This window comes from Triturus cristatus, chromosome 10 (genome assembly GCF_964204655.1).
Source record: "Triturus cristatus chromosome 10, aTriCri1.1, whole genome shotgun sequence".
Taxonomy (NCBI): Eukaryota; Metazoa; Chordata; class Amphibia; order Caudata; family Salamandridae; genus Triturus; species Triturus cristatus.
Genome location: NC_140593.1, coordinates 913738253 through 913759784, shown reverse-complemented (window position 1 = coordinate 913759784; position 21532 = coordinate 913738253). Strand labels below are relative to the sequence as shown.

At 44.8% G+C, this 21532-nt stretch overlaps 1 protein-coding gene across 1 annotated transcript in view; it reads right to left on the bottom strand.

Moving 5' to 3' along the window:
* LOC146796250 (uncharacterized) overlaps window positions 1–21532 on the bottom strand; it is a 578389-nt gene that overhangs the window by 169088 nt on the left and 387769 nt on the right. Inside the window, exon 6 of the mRNA XM_085631282.1 lies at window positions 9867–10040. Coding sequence (XP_085487408.1) covers window positions 9867–10040 — 174 coding nt within the window. The remainder of the gene's footprint in view (window positions 1–9866; window positions 10041–21532) is intronic.

The window sequence follows — 21532 nt, the reverse complement described above, 5'->3', positions numbered from 1 at the left end:
ATGCCTAACAAGTTTTCTGAACATGATTTAGTAAGTAATAAATCTGTAGTTCGTGTCAAGGGACCGATCGTAAGTGGAAGAGGCTGTGTTACTTCGTTAATGATAGGTTTTCCTGAAAAGCCAAGGGAAATATTCTGTGAGCCTGAGAGGGGTGCCCCTGGAACTTCACTACGTTTTATTGTTGTTCGGCTTGCCCCTGTATCAAGTAAGAATTTTCTATCTTGGCCTAATAGTTCACTGTGCACATAAGGTCCTTCTTGATCTACAGGGACCTCAATAAGGGGTAAGCCAACTTCCCTCTCTAGGCTGTTTCATGAGTATCGTTGATAATCAGGATAGTCATACTGTGCGGTCTGATACATCTGTCGGGTCGTTGTTTGTGTGGCAGCAATAGGCTGCGGTGGCGGAGCTGGCATAGACTGTTGCGGAGCTGGCATGGACTGTGCATGCTGCAGTGCTCCTTGTTGGTTCTGATCCTGTCTAAGTGGTCGTGGTCTTTCTTTTGTATTACCTATGGCGATATTATGTTTTAAGACTGGACAATCGTGTACATAATGACCTGGCTGTTTACAATAGTTACATGTCCCTTTTACAGGACCTGTTGAAACACTGGACTGTGTTATACCCTTCTTATGACCATCAGCTGGAACTGTCTGGGAAACTAGCATTTTCATTTTCGTGTCTTTCATGCGTCTATGTTCATGTTCTTGTTCTTCTCTAATTCTATTGTGATGGTACTGTAGCATTTGTAACATTTGTGACGGAGTGTTACCTTGCCAGGTACTCTCGAACTTCAATACTCTATTCTTAACTTGGGGCAAGGCATTTTCAACCAATTTTGTCACAAACAGATGTGGATACGACTCGCTACTTGCTTTTATTCCAGTATTTATACCAAAACATTTCTCAAATCGGGAATAGAAATCACTAGTGTCTTCATCTGATTTTTGTTTACAGGCTGAGATTGCACCCCAGTCTTCCTTCTTCGTAGTTAATAAACGTGGCAGTACCTGTACTAGTAGACCTGGTAGTGCTTTGGTCTTGTCCCCGAGCCCTGAACCTGGACCTCAAGCTTTTTCTTCGTTCTCTAATCCTGTCCAATCTATCTTCTGGTCTCCCACCTCCCAATCCTTTTCCTTGAGTTTTTCGTAAATGCCCGCAGGCATTAATACCTTCAATATTGTCATAATGTCGGGGTAGGTATATTCTCCCATGAGTAACATATCTTTAATTTCACGATGGAAACCCGCTGGGTCTTTGTCATGACTGGGTACCACTTTCTTCATTTCTAATAGTTCTATTTTGGATATTGGTGTGTATACAAACACACGTTTAAACTCATTGTCATCACCCTTTATCGGGTGCACTTCGCGTAAGGGATTTTGTCTATCCATGTAATACGTCGTTCTTTCCTTGATGGGCAGTGAGACATGTTCAGGACATACAAAAAGAATGTACTGCCTTCTAGATTCTAGTATTTCTCTAATTAACTTAGTACCGGAACCTCTCCATTTATTCGTGAGTAATTCAGTCAATATATCAGGTAAGGGGCCAGGATCGGAGTGTTGGCTTTTATATAATATAAGGAGTTGTTGAATCATATAGATACCAGCTAAACGCTGTTCATCTGGGGCGAGGTTCAAAAACGTATGTGCTAGTGTATCATCACCATATTTTCCAGGACTATCAACCCAGTGTACGGCTGACCTGGCTAATTCTTGTTCGTCCATAGAATCGAGTATATGATAACCCCTTCGTTCTCGGAGTAATTTGTCAGCGGCTTGGAATGAATGTTCGGGGGACCTTATATTTATTATAGGAGTTTGGAATTTTCTGTTATTATCTGGACGTATCGGACATGTCGGATCAGTAAAGCATCTAGTATTATTGCAAGATCTTCCTCTACCTACATAGGCCATGGTTTCTAACTGTCCTGTGGGCAGTTCTAATTCTTCCTCGTCCTCGGTTTGTTCAGGCTCGTCGACTGCTAATCTTTCTTCGTGTATTCGTTCTATTTCTTTGCGGATCTTTCGGCTCATAGCTACTATACATGATCGTTTATCGTGTCTCCCCTCTGATATATTCTTACCCCATGTGGTAAGAATTTGCATTTCTTCCGGATTTACCCCTGGTTGGTCTTGATTTCTGATCACACAGTTTATGAGGAAGCGTAACAGTTCCCCCTGTATTTCCACCTTTTGGTACTCCATGGCTCTGTTAATACTCTCAGGGTCTCGCCCTGACTGAACAAAATGATATATATTTTCTAAATGTGCAGTCATTCCTGGTAGCTTCCCTAAGTATATTGCAGCTCGTCGGATACGTAATGATGCCAGCATCATTTCGTCCCCTTTTCCGGGCACAGGGTCATATCTACAATCTATTAGAAGTTCCTTGAGCGTGTTGGGAGTTACTAGTTTGGGTGTACGTTGGTGGGCTAATTCTTGAAAGGAAAGTTTATTTGTTCTGGGTGGCGTAGAAAAAATGCTTGATGTACCTCCGGTAGCACCACCTGGGGTGCTGGATGTGAAAGGATTCGTTGAACGTGATATAGCAACCATAGGTGTAGATGCAGATGTAGAAACAGATGTGCTTGCCGGAACTTGTGTCGGGGTTTGCTGTTGCAGAGGTACAGACGGAGGAGGGTCTTGGCGTTGAACCCCCTCGGCAGACGGTCTATGTGGCGCAGCATTAGCATACTCGGGAGCTGCGTCGTCTAAATAAGAGGAAAGAAAAACATCTTCTGCGGATCTGGGATGCCCTTTGGGATGTACTTTTATCGGAAACAATGGGGGTGGCAAGTCTTTTGGTATTTCCGGAGTAGCCTTAGGTAATCCTTCGGCCAGAAGAGGATACATACCATTCACAAGGGCATTTCTTTGTCTGCCTGTTTGTTCTGACTTTACTCGAGTACCTTCTTCAATTAATACACTTTCTCGAACTTTATTTGAATTCTCCTTACTTTTCTCTTCCTGTCTGAGCGCTTTCTCTGTGCGTCTATATGATTCTTTACGCCATAATTCAATGGCATCTTTCTGTGACTGTCTAGCTTTCTTTTTCCATAATTCTTCTTCTACTTTCATAATGCAATCTGCATCCCAGGTCCCAGCTGCGGGCCACCTCTGACTTTCTGGTAATTCCTTGGTGTAGTCTACCCATAAATCAAGAAATAATATGGCGTCTAGGCCATGTTTATGATACATGAAGTACCCTGGAGTGTCCCTAGGAGGAATGGGAACAGCTTCTTCGAGTACCCCTTTTCTAGTTTTGATCTGTCTTAATTTCGAAAAGAGCGGCATATTGAGAACTGATCTGATACCTAATTTTGAACACGTTTAATACCATAAAACACAATAATGAACAGTTATTCATACCACAATATACGGAACGTATTTAAAACATTTTAACATTTAACATTTAATGAATAAACAATGATGGTCATTTGGGGAACTAGTCACTAAGCATAATACTCGATACTAACTAGGAAATTCTGAATTTTATACTCGACATACTTGATATACTGCTAAACAGTACAGATACACTGCTGAAACAGTGCAGACCGGATTTGTGTACCCAAACCCGTCTTGACCGGCACAACCTATGTGCACGTCAGAACGCCTCCCCGATAATGGTACTCACCGGGTAGCTCGGAACGGAAGGCCTCGGAACTGAGCTGAACTTGAACCGGACTGGACTCGACTCGGAACTTTGGAAAACTTCGGAAACTGGTGGGCCTCTGTATACCTCGGATCTTGCTCTCTCAGCTAGGCTCTGGTCGGGATACTTCGCACTTCTCACCGCCTCGTCTGGGTGTTGATCGCAGCCTCAGTTACCCCCGCTCGGCAGGAGGGAGATACAGGAAATCCTGTGGGTACGCGTTGTTGTCCGTCCAGCTGTGACAGGAGACCGGGCCTGCAACGCACCGCCGGCGCGTGAGATGAGAAAGTGTCCCTGTTCGGGCGCCATATATGTGGTAAATAATTTAATTACCGGAACTTAATTTGATGCGGAAAATCTATAACAATAGCTCAGTAAAATAAGAGGCAGAATCCGTGGTATTAGAGGTTCGGAACGGGCTTTATTCCAAAATCAATTTAAATTGAGGACTTCATGTTCCATCACCACGAAGGTTCAGGAAGTGAAAGGCGTACTTTATTGACAAGTAATCATTTTTATACAATAGGCATTACAGTGAAACAGATGGAGGAGGCGTAACAATTGATAGCAAAGATAAAACATACATGCGTAGCAAAAGTGGGTGTAACTGGGCGTAACTAAAGAACGTCATCAGGTATGATGTCATAATAGGGTGGTTCCATGAAAGAATTTCGCAATGTCAGCAGAAATACTTGGCAGAAATGCGCGTGCAGCAGCATGACGTGTGATTGACGTGCAACTAGGGGGTGAAGGGGACTTGACATTTAGCTCTACATGTGGCGACAGAAGTCTGGAGGGTCAAGTCAACTTAATCCCAAATCATATCTAACATCCTATGTTTAGAGAACTATGTTATCCAAAAGAGAGGTCTCTTAGAGTAGAATCTTATTCTATACTGACTATACTGACTGTTAGTGCGTGTACAAGCGTCTAGGTGTCTACACTAGATGCGGGGGCAGAAATCTTCCATAGTAACAGGGCTATGAATTACTTGCATAAAGACAGAGAAGCCGGGCCTTTTGCTCGGTAGCTGGAAGAATGTTTACTTAAACTACTAGACAGGAATGCATTGGGTAGGGAGCGGAGCAGATAATTTCGAAGGTGAAATACAGTTTTTGGCAGGCAACAGGCTGATGTCAGGCACCGTTAGCTGCGCAGGGAATAGGACAAAGTTCATGGATACAGATGCGAGCTCAGACTGGAGCTTTCAGAGGCAGAAGGCAGGAAAAGCTTGATGGTAGAATCAGGGCCTACTTGCCTGGACTGTAAAATGGCATAAGTGAACCATATAAGCCGGTGGCCTTTCATACTTAGGAATAGAATATCCGGCCCATTCATGGCGGATCGAAAAGAGGACATGTTGGCGGTGGACGCACATGTGTTTGCGTCTTCATAACTGGAACTGGAGGGAACATACATGTACTTGTGATTTATACATGAAACCGTTGGGGTCCAAGATAGGAGACATAACTGATCATAAAAATCCATATTTCCACACCTCCCTTGACCCGGATGTCGCTAATCGACATCCGGGTCGGAGGGGGAGGGGGCGGGCTGCTGAGGGATAAAGAAGCGGGGAGCGCCCAGGTGACCCTCTTGGTCCTTGGTCGCTCCCCCACACCGGACGTGCCCTGGGCTCGGGGCTTCTTGTTTTCCCACCCACCATCCCTGGAGTACGCGGTTGATGCATTACTAGTCCGATTTAGTGTGTACATTGCTAGGATGTTGTTAGCTTAATTTTCAGGCGTTGTAAATTATAACTGAAATGTTTATTTTCTGATGAGGTTTTATATAGGACTTTCTCTCCCATTGTAGTGACCGATACTGTATCTGGAATGTTATGTTGATGATGATGATTTCTCGTAGGCCTTTCTCTCCCATTGTAGTGAATGGTACTGTATTATGTGTTGCTGCTGCAATTGTGTTTAGGCCCCTTTTTCCCTTTGTAGCTCTACGGTGTTATACATGATGTATGATTTAGTCAGTGTAGTTGTCCTTTAGAATTTTTTCCCATAGGTCGTCGTATTTATTAGGAATGGGGCGTGCGGTAAGGTCATGACCGGTGAGCAACTATTTTAAGGTCTGAGGGGGCGGGCATCATCCTATGGAGGTTCCCGCCCAGGGGGAGGGGTCATTGGCCCCTCCTAGAACTTCAGGGGCAAGGTAACTGGTGCTTCAAAGGGGCGCGGGTTGGAGAGTCACGCTTTCCTTAGGCTGGTAGCCACCCCGCGCGCGCATACTCATGACGTCACCGGATGGCGCAGAGTAAGGGCCCTCCTTTAGTGGGTAAATGAAGTTCACGGCGTGGACCGGGTTAATTACCGGGCCCGGCTGCGCATGCGCACATCTTTAGGGGAGGCACAGCTAGTAGGACCTGACACCGGTTAGCGACCTTGCCATATGGCCCAGAAATGTTAGTATACAAAAATGCAGAGTAGGATGTTAGACTCGGTTAGGAAACAATCTGTATTAGAGTTTTTTGTTAAGGATAGTCCCTCACACCTGTTGACAATAATGTATCTAATGTCCTGCTGATTTTTGTATAACTGTTTATCGTGCAATTATAAAGTTTATTGTTTTATAACTTAATAAATACGGCCGGGGGGTCTTGCGACCTCCCGCCTTCCAAAGATACCATGTTATATGTTCCTGTGTCCAGGGGTTGGTGAGGTCATAGGGAGGGGGCGGTAGCCAGTCACTGACCATGCGTACGCACTGCCAAGCTTCCCCATGGCGCTTACCTTCCTGAGGGTTAGTTCTAGGATGCCAGTGCGAATGCCAGTGCGAGTGAAGCCTGCCAGTTTCCAGGGGTGTTGTTCCTTCAGCAGGGCTTCTGTCTCCGCTCTGACTGCAGGCCTGAAATACCATTCAGATTGGTCTCTAAAGGTGAAGCGCTGGAGATCAAATGGAGGCCTTTACCCGGTCCTGCAGTTAGCAGCGCAGGAAGCAGACACCTCCTCGAGTCAGCGAAGTGTCTCTTCGGAAATCCATACGGCAAACTACGCACAATCAACTTTTAAGCTTCCCGCCTGTCTGCAGCCTCTACCCACCCCTTCACAACTCGTCAGTTCACAGGGCAGGACCCACCCCCCCTGTGACTAATTGGGAAAGGGTGGGGTGACATCTCCACTCTCTGACTGACGTGCAGCCCCAATGCTACAAGGCTTCAACCTGCAGCGCCCAGGGCAAACCATACCCACATGTCATCAGGGGGTGGAGACTGGAGCTTGAGTCTATGTCTAGCCGAGCTGATGACCTCACAGGCCTCAGGGCTGTGAGCTCGTCAGCCCAGCAAATACAGTAGAATCAGGGCCTGCCCAGAGGCAGATGGTTTAGTAATGCCCCGACGCCCTTACTCAGAAGCCGCCACTGTATTTGAGCCCTACAGGACTGTGTATGATATTCAAGATAAGGTCTCCGGTATCTTTTGAGACAACATGAATTTTCCTGGAGTGGCACTAGGTTGTAGACCGAATATTCTAGATGAGACCTTCAGAACTACACACATATGAAACTTTCCATGTGATGTGCACTCTGTGCAGTTATAACACAACCTCCTTATCCTGCTGTTGCTCCCTTTGCTGTTACACATACTGTTTACCTGTAATGAGGTTAGCCCAAATGGGAAGTCAAAGATGCTGAAGGAAAAGTGCACTTCACTGCTTCTGGCTTTGCTATGCCTATTATGTGTATTTGCAGGTGTAACTTGCATGGCTAGAGCTGCAACTGTTCTGTTTAAGGAGGGAACTTTGAACTTTGCACATATTATAATAATAATAAGAAGAAGAAGTACACTTAAATAACACATTCTCCTATGGTTTCCTTAGGAGACACTATTAACTATTATTCAAATCAATGGTTCTTATGTTACCAACCTCAGAAGCATGAAAGAGTAAATAGGCCTTCCATTATTTAAACGTACAACCTGTAGGTGTTAAACAGATACCTACAATGGATGCATCAGTTCATCAAGCTATCTAGCATAGTCTTTCTGTTCTCCGAGCAGGGAAAACTTGCTCTACTGCCCATCCACCCATGTCTTGTCTATAAAAGAAGCTTGCTCTGATGCTTTTCAGATAGGACCCAGTCTTTGGGCCTGATTCTGATGCTCTTAGTAAGGTCTCCTAACGACATTTGCTCCGTCCAAATCGGATCGGGAACGTGTCTTTCCGACCGACTCTGAAAGGTTTCCAACTGACCGAGTACGATGCGAGCCAGGCATTAGGAATATCCCAATCGGAACCCAGCGGCATTCGGATTGACTGAGCAGAGCAGAACAGAGCAGAATTATACGTCTCTACGGGCCGCGTTTCTGAACGACCAAGTACAATGTTGGAATCGTGCCGTCTGACTCGAACCGCAGTCGGAATCAGATTTTGGGGGCCCGTAGTGGGCTCCCCTGCACCCAGAGCCTTCCAAATCGGGCCTTTGGGGGTACCGATGGGTTCCCTATTACCAGCCATGCACAGTGTGGGAGGCACCAGGGGGTGCCCACCACAGGGTGCCGATTTTCCCCAGCCACCCCTTTCTTCGATGGGAGCCTATGCATTGAGTGGGAACAAAGGCTCCCATTGAAGTCAATGGGAGTCTAACCGAATTGTATCGGGAAGCATCAGATACATCGTACTCAGTTGGTTGGACTCTCCTGATCTGAGTTGGTTGGAAACCATTCCCAAATCCATTCGGTCGGGAAGATTTCCAAACCGCTTTGGAATCGGGCCCTTAGTTGGAAGGGAAATTATACTACTCTTGTTGAGTGATTGAGAGATGCTAACATGGTTTCTGCTGTACAATGCCGATTCTCTGCTAGGAACAGATATTGCTACAGCCTGAACTGTATTTATGTTTATAAATATTTGTATCATGGACTTGTTAGCTGTGATGTTCTTGTCTGAGGTGGAGGGAGCATTGCACTTGCAGAAGCACATGTTCAATTCATAGACATGTCATGAAGGTTCAATACCAATGGGTATTGCATAAAAACACTTATTAGAGTTGTTCTGGGCCTGGTTCCTGCACAGAGAGCTGGAATAGAAGAGGCATTCTGTATCTGGGTGTATGTTGCATCTGCTGAGCCTCTGATTGCTCCCTTATTTATTTATATTTTATATTTTTTTAATATTTGAAATTGTGTTGCTACACCCCAAAGGGTGACAGGTCACTTTAAAACAAAAGCTAATATGATAAGAACTTAGACAACAATTACTAGTGGAAGAGAAATTATATAATTAACACGTTAGGCATGTGAGAGCTATCTACATGTGTGGCTGCCTTTAATATAACCCTAAAGCATTTAAAAGATATACACATTTTTTGTTAGCAGTTACTAACTATAGAGAAAAGCAGCTCAATATTAAGGCACACAAGATGTACACATTTGCAATAAGTAGCAGTTACAATAAACCTGTTTTATAACCCACACCACAAATAATGTTCAGCTTAATCATGCTCTTGTTTTTACAGTTACCTTTTGGATACAAGAGTCAAAGCATCTTTACTATGTTATATTTTCCTCTGAACCTTACATAGCAAGATAACAATATGCTTGTTTCTTACATCTATGAACACTTTGAGACTATTATGTTGTCAACTTAACCAAACAACCTGAATGGAGATCTATGTGCACCTCGCAGAGACTCTTCTGGCCTCTGCCTATGAACAACTGCATGCTGATGTTGTGAAACATTTGTTAGAGTACTATGTGGCTTCATCTTCTTTTCTACACATAACCTGCCAGTGGCCTCTCATGTTCCTTGTTGAAGTCCTCATGAAACCCTTCATGTGAAGGTGCATCGATATGCCATGATTAGTGGGATTAGCAACTTCTCTAGCTTCTCTTGCGGTACAGCTAGTGAGGCCTTAGAAGCTGAGTAGTTGAAACTATTTCAAAAGAAAGACCCACCAAATGGGAATGAGCGTGGGCTACTGTAAGGGGACTGCCTGATGATGAAATGCAGGTTTCTTACAGTCTAATGTGGCAGAGAACATCTGATTAAAAGAAGCACTGTATTGCTGTACCTCTGCCCCTGCCCCTTCTAATCACGGCTCGTGCCATTGTGATGCCCCTGCCACATAATATCCCTTCCACCCTATTATTGCTACTTGCACAATTATGTGGCTGGGAAAGCAGCACTGTCCTTCACAGAACAGGGCCAAACTTATACATACTTGCCTGTAATTGTCAAAGTAAGAACTATAGCAACACGTACCATTATTATGGTGGGTTGAATTTGCTCAGGTCCATAACACATGTCTAAACCATCTGAAAAAGGGATAGGGGCTCCCTGCAGCCAGCCCTGCAGCATGTAGTACATGTGGGCTGGTACAGCTATCTCAGGGTCTGTATTGCCACCTTCACAGACTGAGCTTGCTCCAGCGACCCCCTGCAGAATGAAAAAATTGAGAATAATGAATATAACCTAGCAGGAAAATTACACATCATGGTTATGCAAGTGTTAATTAAAGGCCGATTCACAAGCTTATCGTTTTATGTGTAGTGGCAATGGAAAATGTCTTAGACATTCCATTCAACTCATACTCATTTGGAAGTTGCCACCATTCTTGGATTAGACTTAGACTCCAGACAAGTGAAATGCTATCAATATACTTCAATGGGACCAGCCACAACGTGTTCATCAGCCTTCCATTTTACGACAGTACAGGTTTCCTGATAATTGTCCAATTCCTCACATAAAATTGCACACTACTTTTCAATTCTCTCTGATCAGGATGAACAAACATAGAACAGCAACCAGATAGGTTCTAAAGGAAACAGCAAAACAAGAAAAAAAACTGCCAAAGTTGCCCTCTACTTTGACTTCAAACCTCTTTAATTCTGGTCCCTGATTAAAACATAAACATTTCATATTATTTTCCATTGAGCAGCAATAGAATTAAACCATTAAAGTACATATATACATAGCAGCATACTGATTACTAAATTTTATAAAGTCAGACGTCCGGAATCTTAGATTGATCATCACAAGTAGCACCACAGTTGTAAAAGGTGCCTAGCACAGATACATCTTAAGGATTCTGGAGGCCATTGGCCAGATACAATTTGGGGGCTCCTGTTGGGAACATTTTGAAGTTAGGATCCAATTTCAGATCTTTCATGCCCTCTTTGGCCATGTCACTGACAGTGTACAGGCACACTGTTCCAAATTTTAACTGTGTTTACATGTAATATTAAGGGCTAGTGATGTGTGTTTTCAATATTGTGACACAGCAGCAGGTCACTAATATTACTGTAAATAATCTCCATGACACCCTCCCATTTGGTATATGTGAGGTCCTGCTTTGATGTAAAATAACTTTTTTATGAATGTTGGATGAATCAAAAACAAAACATTTATTTGCAAAATGTCTGTAATAGACTCTCACACATCACCCACAGTAAAATTAATTAAAGGAAAATGGTATTTAAAGTAATATGTTTAAGAACTATTCAAGGTCACCGGAACAAGACTCTGCAGAACAGAGCTGGCTCTATCTGGGGGCCCCCCTCAATGGCTGGAGACCTGGGCCAGAACCCACTTTGCCCATGCCTTAAAACATCTCTGTCCTAACACCCTTCCAAATGGAGAGGGTGTTGAGCTACTACCCAGCTTAAGTATCAGGAGCTCCGGGGGATGCATGTTCCTAAATGTATTTATAGCTATGCCACTCATATGGTCTCCCTAGTGTGTAGGACCTAACTAATGTGCCTGCCTGCGTGCAGAGGGGCTAAGTGATAAAAGTAAAACTACCTCCTCAATTGAATAAGTGAAAACTACCTCCTCAGTTGAATAAGTGATTTTATGGGATCTCTCAGTGTTAAAGTTAAAACTGAGTGAGGAATAATTCCGCCCACTAATTTGAGGTCAACATGTATCTGCCTCTATGATCCTTTGACAAGGTATATACAACATTCTTCAGGACCAAGAGTGCCCTCTCTACTATTGATGCTAACTTTTTTAGCACTAATTATAAGAAAGATCTTAAATGATCTAACCCGCGTATAATGTGTGTCCCTATGTCAGGCAGTCACTGCAACAAGCAGTGATGTTGACCTGTAAATAAAACGTTCCAAAAAATTGATGAAACTGTCATCATAGGTCAATATTTCAATCTCATCTTGTGATGCAATATACCCATAGTGTAGTTGTAAAAAACAGTTATCATCTGTTAGGTGAAGTAACCTGCATACTGTTCCGCCTACCACTATACTGACATCAAGCAAGTCTTACGGCAATAGTTGCGTTATTTATTTGCATACCTAACTTTGAGGTATATAGGTCATGACACTCAAAAGTAGTATACCAATTACTTGCCGTCAATATAGTCGATATTAATCATTTACATTCTATTAATCCCCGCTTGAAATTTACTTATTTAAAAAGACCAAATTCCATGCCTTTACAATTTATAAATTCCTTTTTTACTTTGATTTAATAAAGAGAGTTGGTATATTGTGAATTATATCAAGCATTTCAAAAGCCTATATCTTTTAAATTATACTCGTAGAAAAAATATGAGTTACCCAATATAAATCCACTGGTCATTGCAGTGTGTTAAATGTTCCCGCAGCTTAGGATTCATTTACTCAATGTAAATGAAACTCACTAACCTAAAATTGTACTAGTGAGTTGGTCTTACTGATTTGTCATCTAAACCTCCACTCAATGGCATCTCCTCACATCGGGGGACAGACGCCTACTGCAATGTAGGACAGTTTTGTATGCATCTACATTCATGAATGCAGAAATGTTGGTTAATGTAGTTCTATTAAGTATCCACATGAGGCCAGTTAATTTAATTGAGTGAAATAATGCAATTCATCCTCAAATGGTTTAGTACTGCCCACGAGACTCATTATCCTATCAGCTTAAAAGATATGTCTAAATAAAAATGTATCTCACTTAAGATGTATTTATGTATGTCGATGGGAGTGTTTGCTTTGTTCAGTTAAGCGAAACACGATCAAGACAATACAGTGCGTGTAACATGCCCTCATAATCATATAAATAGCAAAGCGCTTACATTATCCTTTTGCATCCTCAATGACATTTGCTGAATTTTACTCCAATAAAATTCCGGTCAATCTCTTTGAAATACCAAAAGCAACAATTGATTCCACCCTTATTTACTGTATGGTCCAGGAAACCATTGGTATATTCACCTACGAATAGTAGCTAGGGTCATCCAAGGTACATCATCGTTCAAGCTAACTTTGTCAATATGAAAGCACAATATCTACTTTTGTTCCCTTATCAAGAGAGCCTCTTCCTCGTTTGATCACCACTCAAATCAAGTTTATCAATTATCACCCAGGTAAGGTCCTCCTCAGTATGATTCAAACTGACAAAATGATTTTTTAATTTAGCATTGCCCCTTCTGCACCGTATAGTGCTCCTGGGTTCACATATTCATATGCGAACCCATATGCGCATATTTCAGGAGGTCATGCCTATAGAGCGAAGAGAACATAGACAAGTAATCATATAGATAACGCCTTCAGTATTGCTATTGGTAAATTTAAGTAACTCCCAAGGAGTATTCAAACACAAGTCAAATTCACTTGTTGCATTGGTCAAATAACATACTGAACAGGAACAACACCAATGGGTTCACTGGTCGATGTGTGTGGGGGTCTTGGTGATCCTACGTCATGTATGCACAAGTAAATCCCTGAGATTTTTGCCGCACTTAAAAACAAACAGGAATTTTCAAAATACTGTTTGCCTGTATTCAATAAACACTAATGTCTATTGATTAAATGCTTAATTGTATTTGAAAAACTCAAATAGTGACACAGGGCAGTTTTTCTGTATTCTGTTTTGGGGTATCCTCCAACAGATCATCTCTATTATTGTTCTTGGCTCTTTTGTGAACTCTGTCAATCAGGTGTTTCTGATATGACGCGCGGACAGCCCTGGAACCTTTCGCCAGCTCACTCACCTGTTGTCCTTTGCCGTGAGGGGAACGGCCAACGAGATTACCAGCAGCTCTCCCCAGGCACTTTCCATTCCGCCGTGAGGGGAACGGCCAGCACAAACTACTCTTCCCGGCGGCCAGTGCTCTCCCCAGGCGCGTGCCAGTGACGTGAGCAGGCAGTGCCGGGGGAGCTTAAAGCCGTGTCTGGTGCTCCGCACCACGGGACGCGCGGACAGCCCTGGAACCTTTCGCCAGCTCACTCACCTGTTGTCCTTTGCCGTGAGGGGAACGGCCAACGAGATTACCAGCAGCTCTCCCCAGGCACTTTCCATTCCGCCGTGAGGGGAACGGCCAGCACAAACTACTCTTCCCGGCGGCCAGTGCTCTCCCCAGGCGCGTGCCAGTGACGTGAGCAGGCAGTGCCGGGGGAGCTTAAAGCCGTGTCTGGTGCTCCGCACCACGGGACGCGCGGACAGCCCTGGAACCTTTCGCCAGCTCACTCACCTGTTGTCCTTTGCCGTGAGGGGAACGGCCAACGAGATTACCAGCAGCTCTCCCCAGGCACTTTCCATTCCGCCGTGAGGGGAACGGCCAGCACAAACTACTCTTCCCGGCGGCCAGTGCTCTCCCCAGGCGCGTGCCAGTGACGTGAGCAGGCAGTGCCGGGGGAGCTTAAAGCCGTGTCTGGTGCTCCGCACCACGGGACGCGCGGACAGCCCTGGAACCTTTCGCCAGCTCACTCACCTGTTGTCCTTTGCCGTGAGGGGAACGGCCAACGAGATTACCAGCAGCTCTCCCCAGGCACTTTCCATTCCGCCGTGAGGGGAACGGCCAGCACAAACTACTCTTCCCGGCGGCCAGTGCTCTCCCCAGGCGCGTGCCAGTGACGTGAGCAGGCAGTGCCGGGGGAGCTTAAAGCCGTGTCTGGTGCTCCGCACCACGGGACGCGCGCGGGCAGCGCCCGGGCGAAGCCCGGGACAAGGGCGGGACCGTCTGTGGCCGTCCGGGGCCGGAGGAGGCCGGGCTGGGCCGCTCCTCTAAGCTTTGCTTTGTGGAACAGTTGCGAACCAACCCCCTTTGGCTAATGCCATTTTATCTATTATTAGTCAGTCCTTTGCTTTGTTTAGAGTGTGTTCCTTTTATCTTATATTGTTTGGATTTTAGATACTTGTGCTAGAGGTTCCTCATAGTTTATCGCTGTTGGCTCATTGGAATCATGGGGAAGCACTCCAAACCTACAGTTAGTCGCCCTATGACTAGACAGCTAGCCAACTCCAATTCACAGATCCCTAGTCTTACAGCGATAGATAAGATGCTCCAGAAGACAATCGGGGCGGTGGCTACAGCCATCGAAAATACGGAAAAACGGTTGTCGATTACACCGGCATTCAATATGGCCCCCCCTTCTGATGGATTGGCTGACTTCTCCTCATACCAGGTGGATCCTGATGCAATGTCTTCCATGTTGCCCTCATTCACACAACTACCGTGCGCTCAGGCACAAATAGATGAACCAGCTCTAGTGGAAGATGGGCCATCATCATCCTCCTTTGTTTCCATTGTGGCCCCCATAAAGCAGTCAAAACCAAGGGAAAAAAAAAACAGAAACTCAGAAAAAGGAGTTTTCTACCAGCCCCTCCTGTAGACAGCTCTCCCCTCTTGGCCCCGATCCACCACCCCCCTACTTCTATCCCTCCGACCTGGGTGACTACCTTATTAATTGACCTACAGTCACACATAGACCAGTCCCTAAACCATATTTTAAAATCCCTGTCATCTAAAATTGACAGGTTGGTATCATTAGTTAATACCAAAGGGTTTGGGAAGAAGCAGCCAAATCAGGACTTAAAGTCCAACTTGGGCAGTACGGAGGGTGCCAGTACTCAAGCATCCCTTACCAATCCTACCCCCCAATTACAGCCACCTTTACCCCCGATCCAGTCGGTTACGGATCTAGGCCAGCCTTCTTTGGTGCATTCAACTGCCCCCTCCCTCACTGCTGGTCCTCGTACGACTCCGACTGTGCCCCGAGCCCCTATTGTCGTTCCATCACATGAGCAGCTAGCTAGCTGCAGGGATTTAGCTCCTTTGAATTCAGACGGGGTTGGAACTTGCCTTTCTGGGGGGGGGAACCGAGCCCTCAGGAGCCCGGAAGATTCTCATCTTCTAGTCCAGCTTCCCCCGGAGGCAGCACCTTATGTGATCGTGCTCACAGGAGTTCCACCGCTAATGAATGGAAGGGGGGAATCTTATTCTGAACTAAAAAATAAAGTCATTCACTGGCTGTCCAAAAATAGACCATTGAAGGGAGCAGGGAGAGGGGAGATTCTTCATGTTCGGAGGGTTAACTGGCTGGGGACCCGCTCAAAGGACATAGGGGGGGACTGTGTCCTGATTAACTTTAGGGACCCCAGAGTAGTAGGTCACATATTGGAGCAGGGAGGGCACCACAGAAGGGGAGCCATTGAGGCATCGCATTTGGGGTATTTTTATTCTATCCCCAATACTCTGGACCCAGTTGATTTACCATACTTCCACCAGGCCCCACATAATTCTTACTTTAACATCCCGGTTGAAAACCGTTTCGGTGTGCTTAATGCGGTGGACTGACCACCACCTCTGAGTACTAGTAAGGGAGGGTTTATGCCCGTGGGAGGGACCCAGGATGGGGATGTCTCCGATACGATGTTGGCTGTGTCCTCGGTAGCTCTTGGCACGGAGAGTGGCCCTGGGCCCCCTTCTCCCTCATTTCTGTCCCCCAGCGCCACAGTGGGTTGTTTAGTGTTGAACCCCCTTGTGCATTCTGCTTCCCACAGCCCCCCCTCTTCCCCCCCTCCGGTTGATAGCCCCCCCCGAATACCTATCCGGAGACAATTAGTTGGGTCTTGGAATGTGGCCGGCCTGGAGTCCAAACTCTCTGATCCTGAGTGGGGAGAGCTAATGGACAAATATGACATCTGCATATTCCAAGAAACCTGGCTATGGTCTACACCATGGAGGGTGGGTTATGCATCGTTTTCGGCCCCAGCAGTCCAGGGGACGAGAGGAAGACCTTCAGGGGGGCTAGTAGTATGGGTTGCAACACACCTGGGGTGCTCAGTAAAGTTACTGGATCCAAAGTCCCCTGACATCCTATGCCTGCTACTCACCTTCCCTGCTAGCTACTCGCTAGTAGTAATAAATGTGTACTTGCGCCCCCAGCCGGTTCAGTTGGGTCTGTCGATCCTGGGCGCCCTATAAGATGTTTTACACTCTCTTCCACCCGCATCCCATAAACTAATTGGCGCAGATCTCAATTGCCACTTCGAACCCCTCCTTGGGATCCCCTCTCCCACCTGTGATGAGGATGAAACCTATCTAATCCCAGACCTTATCTCCTATCCGGCCAAACGCCTTTCCCCTCTAGCCCTTGAGATTAAAAGGCTCACTATCGCACACTCCTTGCGGGCCTGCAATGGTAGACTCTGCCCGGACGTCCCGGGGTCTTTCACCTTTAACAGAGCTGGGAGCTGTTCGACCATCGACTATGTTTTGGTGAACGTGGAATTTTGGGGCCACTTGGCCGCCTTTTCTATTATTCCACGGGTCAACAGCGATCACAACCTACTGTCTCTGGAATTGATTAACAAGTTAGGTGGTAGTGAATTTTCTAGGCCCCAATCTCCATTACATAGCGAGAATCTGGTTCTAGTGGCAGGTGGCAGAAGGATTAGGTGGGAAAGGGTAGCGTCTGATGACCTAAAGCTTGCTGAGATATATAGCACTGTGTTCCGCTCCTTGGAAGCAGTCTCCCACCTTCTGAGTCCTGCCGGGGACATCCCGCAGTCCCGCCTTCTCGATCTCCAGACCATCCACAAGGATCTCCTTGGCAGTTTGGCTAGCTTCTTTTACAACCCTACTGTCTCAAAGCCAAGGCCTTCTAGGCCCGAGCACTGGTTCAATGGTACCTGTAGGCAGGCTAAGTCTGCCCTGTTAAAAGAAGTAAAGGAGGGTACCCCGTCTAGTATCCGGGCGGCTAGGGCCACCTATAAAAACCTGATCAAGGAAGCAAAAGCCGAGTGGGAGGATCTAAGGTGGCAAAATTTACTCCAAGCTTTAGTAGACCGTGACTCGAGGGCGTTTTGGAACATTGTCCGAACGGGCACGGTTGCCAGTCCCCCAGCAATTATTCCCAATCTCAGCGAGGAGGTCTGGCTCGCCCATTTCCAACCCCTCTTCTCGGTCACTAACCCCCTGGGTGGCACCGATGCAGGCTTGTCACGGACTGATATTGCCACGGACCTGTTGTGTCAGGAAGAAATTGAGACTAGTCTCTTTTCTATACCAGAAATAGAATTGGCCCTCAATTCCCTATCAGTAGGGAAAGCTCCGGGGCTTGACAAGATCCCCGGTGATCTCTACAGAAGTGATGTAAAAATCTGGGCCCCTTATATATGTGTATATTTTAATGCTATTTTGCAGGGCCTTAGAATCCCGGACACCTGGCTGGGTGCAGAAATTATACCCATCCACAAAAATCTTCCCCACTGGATCCAGCCAACTACCGCCCCATAAGCCTGATTGATGTTTTACAGAAGCTGTTCGCCCGAGTCCTCTTATCCAGACTGCAGTTCTGGATGGAGGATCAACAAATTTTAACCTCCCTCCAGGCGGGGTTCCGAGCCAAGGTTTCTACTATTGATCAATTATTTAGATTACTCTTGATTTATTGGAAAACAGTCAGCATGGGTGCTGGTAATTTGTTTCTGATCTTTGTGGACCTCCGGTCCGCTTTTGATATGGTGCAAAGGGAAAAAATCTGGGCCCTCTTGCTAGAGATGGGTGCCCCCCCCTACCTTTGCCATTTATTCAAACGCCTTCACCTAGGCACCTACGCAAGGGTGAGATTTGGGAGATGCGGGGAAATCTCTGGGCCATTTCCGGTAGAGAAGGGTGTGAGGCAGGGCTGTGTCCTGGCCCCCACCCTTTTCTCCCTTTTCATCAATGGGCTGATCGAGTATCTACTGCGCTCCGCTAACCTGGACTCCCCTGTACTGGCGGGGCGTAAGGTCCCGGCCCTAATGTTCGCTGATGATACGCTCCTGTTATCCCAATCTTACATGGGCATCCAGCGTACATTAGAGGCCTTTTGCTCCTTTTGTAAAATCAGGGACCTGGAACTGAACCTTTCGAAGATCAAATTTATGGTTTTCGGTTCTAATTCATCTAATTGCCCCCATCCTAAACTGGGAGAGGTTGAGTTGGATAGGGTTGCCACGTTTGAGTATTTGGGGGTGACCCTTAATGATAAAATGAATTGGGGGTCCCATTTGGCGAAGGCAAATTTGAGATTAGCCCAATCAGTGGGGGGAATCCTGAAGGTGTTTAATAACTCCTCTTTTAAACCTTTGGGCCCCCCCATGGAAATCTATAAATCCCAAGCCAGAGGAGGAGCACTTTACGGTGCTGAATTATGGGGATATTCCCCCCCCGCTTCCCTCTCATCTATTGAGAATTCTTTTATCAGGAGATTGTTGAAACTACCTGTCAGCACCCCATTAATTCCTCTGAGATGGGATCTGGGTCTGGTTCCCATAGAGGAGATTGCCCGGAACCGTCCTCTTCAGTTCTGGAGGCGTCTTTGGTCAACGCCCGAGTTGGTAAGCTACAGGTACGATCTTGGTGACATTATGGCAAGGGGAAAATCGGATAAGATCCCTTGGCTTGCCTACATAAAGAACCTTTGTTACCTAATTGGGATGAGGAATTTATGGTCTGCCCCGGAAGCGACCTGCCGTTCACTCTCGAAGAATTCATTGCGGGAGGTTTTAAAATCTTATAGGAAGGGTATCCTACTCCATTCCTCCCTGGGTAGGCTTACTGACACCTTTCTGGATATTAAGTGTAGTCCCCAGTTTGAAGTTTTCCTGGACGCTATCCAACCACCTTTGGCAAAGAAACTTTACATCCAGTTCAGACACGGTTCGCTACCATTGAGAGATCTCACTCACAGATGGTACAATGTTGTAGATCCCGTTAGCTCGTGTCCCCTATGTTCTGCTATCTGTGAAACAGAGCTACATGTTGTTCTCTTTTGCCCCTTATATACTATTGTAAGGAAAAAGTGGATTATCCAGTTATGTAAGTCTAGGGGTCTCAGGGACTACCAGGAGGTGTTCAGAATTCTGAAATATGATACCACCCCTTTGATAGTGTTTGTAATAGCTAAATTCCTTCTCTCAATGTGGTTTGTAAGGTCCAAATTTTTGTCTTCTGTCGCTCATCTTTCTGATTCAGTATTATCTTTATCATCATCATAGTACTTTGAGGTATAATGTGTATATCTTTGGCCTTGGATTAATTTTAACATTTTTCTCTTCGTGGAAAAGTTCACGTTTTTACTGCGTATGTCCTATGGAAATTGTCTTAATGTCTTAATGGATTACACTCTACGCAATGCTATTTAATCATGTTTTAAATGTATATATGTATTTATGTCTTTTTATGGTATTTTACCGAAATAAAAGCTTTGACTGACTGATATGATTTTTGTCTGAGTTCATTGCTCAAATTTTGGGATGCTTATTATAAGTAGACAAATCAGTAAAGTACATCTGAAGATGTAGCAATTGCCCTCCAGAAGACGTTGAACTACTGTGAGTGCTTCTTGATGAGGAGTACACGCATAAAGACATTCTGCAGCCAATCCTATCGTGTTTCAGTAATTATATTTTTGCATTTAAAAGAAAAAAATGCAGAAAGGCACATAGATAAAAAGCTTGCTTCATAGAGGCAGATACAATAAGTTGCATTACATTGCTATCTAAACAGTTTAGTTTCAAATAAAATACTAAAAATTCCTTAATACAATGTAGCAAATAGTTTGCTGACAATACTGTTTTACCTGTGCAACCTCATATAGATAACTTTTGCTAAAAAGTTTCATTTAAAAAAATTGCTTTGAAAAAAGTTATTAAGATTTCATTAAAACTTATTGAAACACGACCACCCTCTAAATCGGCCAAGATTACAAGATTTAAATATTTGCAAAGATTATAATATCATAGCTTAGGTAAAGTTAATTACAGAGACATTATTAGTAAAAATGCTATACATTGTTTGCAGATTCTATCCATCTGGTAATTTTAGCCTAAGATTTGTTAAAAAAGGGAAAGCACTAAATCCTAGATTCAAACTATATATTCTAAATGTAAACAAGGTTTGTAATTTTAATCTATTAGGGCATGTGAAACCCCATGGATTTTTACAGATGCCAATAAGAAGGAGGCAGTCACAAAGCATTACAACTATATATTCTAAATGTAAACAAGGTTCCCCATCTTGATATATTATTAATGCTTGTGAAACCCTCCGGGTTTTTACAGACGCCAATAAGAAGGAGGCACAAAAAGCATATATATGGGGTCTCTAGTTTTTGAAAGAGACATACTGCATCAGCAAAATAACACAGGCTAAATTTCTACACCAGAGGAGTGATAAACTTCTTCCACTCTATAGCAAATAAGGAGCAATCAAAACAAGACGTGGAGAGTGGATTGTTTTGACTTTTCATCACAGGGACACAGAGGAAGATGGTTCAGTGACTATACGTTTGAGTGGTATCCCAGCATCAGTGAGATATAATTGAAACAAAATCTTGTCAGTATAAAATGATGGCGAGAATTCTCTACAAAGGAGTTGTACAAAAGGGGACCATATTGCACTGCAGGTAAGTCCTGATATAACCTTATTGTGCTTTTTCCTTTGCACCTTTCCCATCTATTGTTTATACTTTTTACCCAAATAAATTCTTTCAGCTTCACCTTGGTGAAACTTTCACACAAAGTTGGCATAGCATACAGGTCCTCTAGACCCAAAGAGATAAGAGATTGTCTTACATACAATAGCCAATGAGTTTTTAGGGCATGGTCTAGCTTCATTATATCCTTTAAGATCAGTTAGCTTAGGGGTACCGTATTCC